Source organism: Nicotiana attenuata, unplaced genomic scaffold (assembly GCF_001879085.1).
Source record: "Nicotiana attenuata strain UT unplaced genomic scaffold, NIATTr2, whole genome shotgun sequence".
Taxonomy (NCBI): Eukaryota; Viridiplantae; Streptophyta; class Magnoliopsida; order Solanales; family Solanaceae; genus Nicotiana; species Nicotiana attenuata.
In genome coordinates, this window is record NW_017671333.1 from 260,831 (window position 1) to 270,045 (window position 9,215).

Here is a 9,215-nt window from a genome sequence, read left to right on the forward strand (position 1 = left end):
TAACATATAATTATTCTTAATACAAAATATATGTGCATGTCCATACATTCTTACAAACTTATCTTGGTCCTTTCTGCCTTTGAATTGGACCAAATGCAATAGGGATGGAGCGAGTCGAGCAAATCCTGGTAGAAGCTCATACAGATTTTATGTACGTGATTCCATGGGTGATCTTGTATGTGCCCAAGCCAAGGAAATTCATGTGTCCACTAATACAGAGGTGGAAGTTATTAGTGAAGCTCTTAGCTATTTGACTTGCTAATCATTTCGTCTAGGTTATTATTGGGACGGACTCACTACTGATAAAGAATATCCTTGAGGATAGTCGTTTGCCAATATACTCAATGGCTAGACGTGCGACACATATTAGCGTTGCTTACCGGCAACGGAAGCTATTTGGTTCTCTCCCAAGACCGTAGAAGCTCTGATACCAATATGATCAAAAAATATTTTCTTATAAATCTATGAATGCTCTCTATAATTCTCTATTCCTCGTCCACTCTTTTTCACACATACAATAAGCTAGCAATACCCATATTTATAATAGTACGAAACCTATTTTAATTAGAAACAGGAAACTTATTTCTATATAATTGTGACTACAAATCCTAACTAGACATGAATTAAATAAACTAGCAAATATTAAATTCTAAACAATTAAAGTTTCCTACTATAATTTGAATTAGTTTTCCAACATATGAGATGCCGTTGCAACAATTGCTCAGTCCATAAGGGAGAAGATGCGGCAAATTTGCATATTTCCGCGAAGGAAATGCGTTGGCAGATCATCTTGCTAATAGAGCTTTTGCGATTGAAGGGGCATTGAGTATTCACTCATTCTGTGAGCTTATATAAAAGGGAATAGCAACACTTAATTTAGACAAGAGTCAGTGTCCATCTTTGTGAATTAAGCATGTGAAGTCGAGATCATGTTGGTAACTATACTGGAGTTAGCAATGGCATTGGTCTCCCAACGCTCTTTAGTGCTACAGATGGTGGTGCAATTAGCATTAATTCCAGATTAAGCTTTGGTTGGAGGACAGGTTGTTGGTCACGGTTCAGACAAGATAAACTTGAGCAATTGGTATGGAATGAGGCGGCGGAGAATCAACATTACTTTCCCTTCTGTAATGTTTCGCGAGTCTCAATTCTTCACAGATGCTAGATTGTCAGTTTGTACTATCAACTTACTGCATTCTATAAGATCTAAATTAATATTAGTATTTCTTATCTTTGTAAGTTTTTATTTCTTATATGATGTAAGGGGCGATTTCGATTTTATTAATAAAATGAGCCACTACATACCTTGTCCAGTGTGTGTGTGTGTGTGTGTTTTTTATTATTAAAAAAAAGCTCTACTATACCTTTATATCATCAAATAATAAAACATACCAGACAATTCTAATTCGGTCCCAAATACATAAGCAGATTGCAAAAGTAGTATAGCTAAGAAAAAATTCCATTGCATAATAACAGTGACACCAATAAGAAAAACTAATGTAAGATCTATTAGTACCAAATATCACCAATTAGCACATCATAATGTTTTTATTAATTTAAGTGGTTCAAACTTATTTACTTTTATTTTATGTTATGAAATATTGATATTGTGCAAGATGAGTTGTTATAACGTGGCTAAACTTACAGTGACAATTTTATCATGTGGCAGCCCAATAACATTTTGCAATTAATTTTTGTTATTACTATATATATGTTTATTAATTGAGTTATCTTTTCATTACAAAAATTACTTGTATGACTTTAGTGCAACAAACTGAAAGTTGGGCACCCATCCATAAATTTATCTCACTATACGTAGACAAACTGAAATTCTTACCGTATAAGTGGACAATAAATTTCAGCCCTAAATTGGTAGAAGACAAATTCTACCTAGAGAGATATTTGCTTCAAAAGATAGGATGGAAAGAAAAATAAAAGGATATGATGAAAAGGAGTAAAAGAAAAAAGAAAAAAGAAAAATGAAATTTAAAAGATGTAGCAAGAGAGCTACTTTGGGTGGTTCTTAGCTATTATTGGTGTGTCCTCCCAACTTTTGAATTCTATCATTAGCAACAGAAGCCTGCATTTGGCGCAAAATGAACCATCATCAGTCTCATCTATATTACTGTAACTTGTTGCAATTCCCCTATTTGTGCCATAATTAAGAAAAATATTCTTCTACTATGTGGTTTTATTTAATTTAATAGTTATATTCACTATCTTTTTAAAATATAGAAAGCAAACAGGAAAGGGGAATAACTCTACTATTTTTCCAAATATTAAATGAACTATATACCCTGTTTAAGATAAAAAGAATATACCGTCCTAGAATATTATGCGAAAAATGAAATACACAAATAAATAAAGAAAGAAAGAAAATATCAGTTACCTCATTTTCCCAATCAGTTTTTGCTATCATCCAAATTAGGACAGAGGTTTGGGAAGTAGTTCCTACCAGCATTCCATACCACATACCCTGACAAATATAGTCAACAACAAAATGAGAAATCTTAAACAAAATACTACTACAATCTTTTCAATATCATATGCTACATCTGTTTGGGTCCAGTGTAAACGAAATACTAATAGCCTGTTTGGCCAAGCTTTTTTTTGGGCCAAAAGTGTTTTTTTTTGTCAAAAGCATTTTTGGCCAAAATTTGAGGTGTTTGGCCAAGCTTTTGGAGGGAAAAAAAAGTGTTTTTGAGGTGAAGCAGAAGTAGTTTTGGAGAAGCAGAAAAAAGTAGCTTCTCTCCAAAAGTACTTTTCTGAGAAGCACTTTTGAGAAAAATACACTTAGAAGCAGTTTTCAAAAGCTTGGCCAAACACTAATTACTGCTCGAAAGTGCTTTTCTAATTAATTAGCCAAAAACAAACTACTTCTCACCAAAAGCACTTTTTTTAAAAGTACTTTTGAGAAAAACACTTCTCAAAATAAGCTGATTTTAGAAGTTTGGCCAAACGGGTTATAATAAATACAAGTAGTACTCTATCGTTTGTTCTTCTTTTCCTAAAGTAATAAATAAGATGAGAGAAGGGATTAGCACCTGAATGCCCAATTTGAAGAGGAAGGTAAGCAAAAGACCCAAAGGGATACCAAAGAAATAGTAGCACACTATGTTAACATAGGCCACATGTTCTTGCCAACCTGCTCCAATAGCCACCCCTGTTGTCACAAAGAATTGCACAATGGTAACATGTAACAGTAACAAAAATATAATTATTCACTTTACACTGGAAGATTAATGTCATCCTCTACAACTCAAATCAGTGTATGATAGGTCGAATTGGCATTGGTTATCGTGTTTCAACCTTATAATTCGTAACAAAGAATGGGAAATTACCAGAGAGCGTAGGTTGGAGACTGTTAACGAAAAGAGTGGCTCCTAATATAGGAGTAAGATCATACACAGCCTGCTGGACTTGTGAATTATTGGTAAACAAAGCTGGATAGTGGTTTCGAGCAGCGAAAAGTAGGACTGTCAGAAAGGCACCAATTGCAAGTGAAGTGATTGAGACCACTAGCACTGAGAATTTTGCTCTTCTTGGACGCCCTGCTCCTAGTTCATTTGATACCCTCACGCTGCAACAATTAAAATTCAGTGTTGAATGCCTTTATGCGCGTTATCTGTTATTAGACTGAAACAAAAAGGAAATACAAACCTTATAGCTGCATTGAATCCAATACACAACATGAATGTCCACCCAACTATGTTTGTACTGCAAATTCAGTCTTGTTAGTTCATGTGATGCAGGTCAAATCAATGATCTAAACTGCATTATAGGATCTGAGTGAACTGACCATATGGAAGTTGCATCCACTGCGATATCTGCATTCTTTAAGTATCCAGCAGACAGAATGAGCGACATAAAGTACCAATATTCTAAGCTGCAAACATAGCAAAGAAGACATCTCAAAGTTTAACTACTCACATCAAACAAGTGAAAACAGAACAATAATATATCAAATCCTCTTACTATTTATTTCATGTTCACAATCACTGCTAAAGAAATAGTAAGTTCGCAGTATAATTTTGTTTTTTGATAACCATGGTGTTCGTACCAGCTTGCACGCATCTTGATTAATTTCATGGGGTACCTACTACCTTCCACCAGTCCGAACCAGCTTGCGCGTACCTAGGATAATTCCATGGGATACCTGCTACCTCCACAAATATATGTATCGGGTAACTAATCCACCAAAGCTTGAAAGATAAGAAGAAAATCACCTAGTATTTTGTCTCGGCTAGAATTTGAACCTGAGACCTCAATAATTCTTAACCCTCACTTTGACCACTAAGCCACACACTCGGTGTCTTTTACCTTTGCTTCTCCGTGTAAACATGAAAATCAGACAGCACACAAAGGGTGAAGCGAAAAGTAAATTGTTCTTGTTTTGCCAGTGAGTAGGGGAGAATGAGGTCAATCTGTTCAGCATGATTTATTCAGCCAGACTTTTGCCTCTTTGCTGGATTTCTTTTTCATTTCCACATTCCCAAATCCAAAAACTCTTCTACTCATTCTTCGTTCTCCTTATTCCCTACTCTTCCCCACTAATATGCAACAAAATTAAATATTGTTCTGCGTAACTCTCACGTAGATAATAGATTGAACACCTATTGATGCAAATTAGCCTCTTCTTCAATTCTTTGCTTGTGTTTCAAAGCTAAATTGGATCGGTATGATAAAATTGACTGGATTGTGCAATGGTTGCGATGATTTTCTCACATTAATACTCGTTTAGCTCCAAAATGAGAGAAGGCTCGGAATATGACTATTATATTAGTCCCTCTGTTTCAAATTAGATGAGGTATTTTCCATTTTATCTGTTCCAAAATAAATGATACATTTCTAAATTTGAAAATAATTCTACTTTAAACTCTTCATTTTACCTATTTTTTACCATTAATAGGAAGTTTTTATAACCACAAAAATATTATGACCCCACAAATTTTTACCCCTTAGCTAGCTTTTAAGACCATAAATTTTTAAAATTTTTTTTTTTCTTAAATTCCGTATCGAGTTAAAGTACCTAATCTAAATTGAAGGAGAGAGAGAGATAGAGTAATTAACATACCACTTCACTTTCGAGAACATTTTTAGAAGTTTTTCAAAGTAAAAGGTTAGTGCCAATATGGTAGGTAAACATTGATAGAGCCATTTTTCTAGAAACAAGTAGAAAACTACCTGTTTAGTTCAAAGAAATTATCTTCACAAAATAAATAAATAATTAAATAAATAAAACAGGACAGATGAATAGAAACTTACCAAATCATAATACCAGATGCAAGGGATAATCTAACAAATTCCCAGAGATGATGAAAAGCCTTCCAAGAAAATCCAGACCAAGCGTCACCACAACTCCCCAAAAAAATATACAAAAGTTTTCCGATGACCATGAACCACCACGAGCCGTTCAGAACCGCCGCGCCGGCCGGCAAGCCCCAGCCTAGCTTCAGCATCAAAAGCCAAGTAAAAAAAGTATGCAAAGCAAATGCAACACCGGCTATAACAGCCATGACCATTATCTTGCTCTGAGCTTGCAAAAACTTCATAATTGGGAATTCCAAAGCAAATGAAAACACTTGTGGTATCATCCACAACGCGAATTTCCCCGCCCACCTTGAGATGTTTTCGGGCTGACCGATTAACATTAGAATTTGGGTAGCGAATATGTTGATAAGAGTCAATAGTATTGCTGCAGTATTGAGGATTATCCATGACCTTTGCATGTAAATCCCTAACATATTTAGCTCTTTTGCTCCATATGATTGCCCACATAACGTCTCCAATGCGCTTCCCATTCCCAACTGTTAAAAATGGATTACAACCAAATTATTTTCTTGAGGATAAAATTAATAAAGCCAAATAATATAGATTTATCTACCAGTACGCCCTCTGCGATTCCCATAATAACCGAGTTCTCAACGGAGACAGCAGCAAGTTGAATGGTTCCAACATGGCCAGCAAAGAGTTGAGTGACAGCGCCCAAAGAGTACTGGCAAAGGGAGGTGAATATCGCGGGTCCGGCCAGGTACCAAAGTTTCTTGGACTCATAGTTGAATTCCCGGAAAAAGTTTCTGATACCATTAATGGGGAGGATGTCATCTTCATCAGATGGCCAATATTTTGGAATTTCATGTTTTGAGAGGAGAAGTGGTACCTTAGTTTCCTCCTCCATCCTGGTTTTGTGAACTTGACTAAACATGGTTTAGACAGAGGCTATAAAAGGGATGCATGTGGGGTACTTTTAGAGAGAACAAGACAAAGGGTTTGGAGGGAAGGGGTAGGGGAGACGAGAAGAACAAAATACATATGGTTTAAATGGGTAAAAGTACATGTTCCCTCCATCTCATCCAGAAAGTGAACTCCACCTAACCCCCTCAATTAGTTATTATAACGATTTTCTAAAAGCTTTCTTAGGTCTCATTTGTTTGCACTTAATGGAGGTCTGAATCTTAATCATTCAGATCTCAGACATTAAGTGCATTTGTTTTTAAAGTCTGAATCTTAATTATTCAGATCTTAATCATTAAGTGTGTTTGTTTTTTTTACTTCACAACAACTTAATGGGTCCGAATAGGTCTGTATGATTAAGATCTATAACAGAGACTTAATTTCATTAAGATGCTATCACATATTCATTATTAATTGCTTCCACCGCCTACCATTATCAACTACCACCATGCCACCACCACCAACATACTCAACCACCACCCACCACCACGCCACCATCATCCTCAATCATAGCCTCCACTATCGACCATCCCCACCACTCCGACCACCATCATTTTGACCCACAATCAACACTCATCCGCCTCAACTACCACAACTGACCACCCCATCACCATCAACAACCACATCGGACACTGCCTATCATTATAACCTACCACCACCCACCCACCACCTTCCTCAATCACAACTACTACCACCACCCGACATTATTAACTATCACCACCCACCACCACTATCCTCAATCATAATCGCTACCACTACCAATCACTACTAGCTACTAGCATGAACCACCATCATCAACCAAAACTACCACCAACCACCGCCTCTAGTCGGCATTCAATTCACCCGTTAGCCATCACCACCAACAACTATCATATTTTTAAAAACTATACATTTTTATTAATAAAATATTAGATTAGTTAGTATTTTATTTGAATTTTACGTTTATCAATTTTTAAATAAAGATAAATTTTATACATTTAGATGTTAAAAATCAAACAGTCTTAATTATTTCTGTTCAGAACTTAATACACATCTTAATATATTCAGATGTGTATTCAGATTCAGATGTCTTAATCTTAATACACATCTTGATATTCAGATGTGTATCCAGATTCAAACGTCTTAATCTTAAAAAAACAAATGAGGCCTTACTCCTTTTCCTTTTCGTCCGGTTTGAATTTTGTGAATTGAGTCGGTTTACCTTTAAAATAGATAACAACTAAATTTATATGCGATTTTAAAGATATGTATTGATTTAACACAAATAATTAAATTGTTAGATAAACGTATTAAAGATAAAATGAATAGCCAAACCAGTTATGACGTTAAGGTCGGACTCGTATTTAAGCTGAACAATAATTTTGTCCTCGACCGGACCCTCGATTCGAAGCCAAATGTAAATGAAGAACCAAGATTAATATAAGAACTTTTCAATAACTAGAAAGCAGAGAAAATATTTGTATTGCTTTGATATGCGTGTTACAATGTCTACATTGAATAAAAATCTTCCCCTTTATATAGTAGGGGAGTTTTACCCCTAATACAATTCTAAAAAAGGTAAAAATCTTCCTTGTACGTCAATCACTGATACACTACTGACACCCTGCGAGATTTGTGTCGTGATATCCAGTTGGGTGTGGATATCACGGCCCTCTGTTAGTCGTGTGCAATCGTTTGTAGTGCTTTCCGAGGTCTTGGAGCTCGTTCCGGGTTCGGGGGTGTTGTCTTGTCAGGCCCGGTGGCAAGTACCCTATCCCAGCCTCGATTAAAAGAGCTCTCAGATTCAGTCTCTATCTCACACATTCATAGTTCTTACTTCATTTGACTTACCGGGAACTCATGGTTTGTGCTAACCCCGAGTTCACTCGTATACAGATAGTCCCCTTGTTTCTCAGAGAGTAGGTTCGCCGAAATGATGGGAAACGATATATGAACCCCGGTTCCTTCCTTCGTACGTTACAACCGAGACGATGAATAAGCCGAAACGTCCCATCAGTCGGGTCGTTCTGACTCTGAACACGTGTCGATCATCGGCTGGTCGCCTCCGAATATGAAACGTCGTGTATTGATTACATTTTCTCCTATAAAAGCTTCGACCCTTTGTACTTCTTCCACTTTCTGATCCTAGCTTTTACCTTCGAATTCTCTAGCGGCAATCAACTCTTTCAAATCTTTATATCTTTATCTTTGATCTTCAAATCTTCATAACTATTCTTAGCTTCCTACCCAGATCTTCATCCTACCTTCAAACCTTCATACTTTTTCCTTTAAACCTTCATACCTTTCCTTCAAATCTTCATATCTTATTCCTTCAAACCTTCATACTTTTCCTTCAAATCTTCATATCTTCCTCCAAACCTTCATATCTTTCCTTCAAATCTCCATATTTTCCAGATCACGATGGCTAAGACTTCCAAATCAGTTCCTCAGCAGGCTCCCTCTTCATATTCCCACCCAGACACAGGCACCGAGGCGGCCATTCCCAAGATGGTTGCTCTCGAGATGGATAACCCCGAATTGACTGCTACCGAAGCGGCCTTAGAGCCCCCCATGAAAAGCTTTATACCCGGGGGTTGTTCAATTGGAGACGACTTCAAAGTCGAGAAGGCCTCATCCAAACAAGACTGAGGTGAATGGGCATCAAGATATATATGCTCCATTGCCAAAGATACCCTTCCCATAGTCCGAGAGGACTGTAAATGGGAAGGAAAGGGCGTGGTAGTCCCCGGGCCTAAGGACGATATTACTACCGTGTTGAGGGGTACTTAAGTGTTTACACTTACCTTTTCACATTGGGCCCGACCGGTAGACCCAGTAGTCCTGGCCTTTTGCAAGAGATACGAGGTGTGCCTCGGGCAAAACCACCCGTCTCTTTGGAGGATCGTGATCCTCCTATGTTAGTTTGTGAATAACATAAAATCTCCTCGGTTCACCCTCGGCCACCTACTCCGTCTGTACAGTCCCTAAATTTTTCGAGGGGG

The 9,215-nt window shown here is 37.1% G+C and overlaps 1 protein-coding gene across 1 annotated transcript; it reads right to left on the reverse strand.

Annotated features, from left to right (window-relative positions):
* Positions 1-1,770: 1,770 nt before the first annotated feature.
* Positions 1,771-6,275, reverse strand: LOC109207627 (protein DETOXIFICATION 29-like). Its single transcript, XM_019370576.1, has 8 exons — positions 5,885-6,275; positions 5,266-5,807; positions 3,800-3,886; positions 3,661-3,717; positions 3,342-3,580; positions 3,045-3,163; positions 2,390-2,476; positions 1,771-2,080 (listed from the first exon to the last, which is right to left on the reverse strand). Exons 1-8 carry the CDS (start codon positions 6,203-6,205, stop codon positions 2,024-2,026), a joined length of 1,509 nt encoding a protein of 502 aa, XP_019226121.1. The 5' UTR covers positions 6,206-6,275; the 3' UTR covers positions 1,771-2,023.
* Between the last annotated feature and the right edge of the window lie 2,940 nt (positions 6,276-9,215).

Excerpts from the sequence above, each read along its gene's own strand:
- LOC109207627 (XM_019370576.1), bottom strand. The coding sequence starts at position 6,205 with ATGTTTAGTCAAGTTCACAAAACCAGGATGGAGGAGGAAACTAAGGTA. Across the intron at positions 3,887-5,265 it reads GCATCTGGTATTATGATTTG|CTTAGAATATTGGTACTTTA; the intron begins GTAAGTTTCTAT and ends CTATGTTTGCAG. Across the intron at positions 3,581-3,660 it reads GGATTCAATGCAGCTATAAG|CGTGAGGGTATCAAATGAAC; the intron begins GTTTGTATTTCC and ends TAATTGTTGCAG.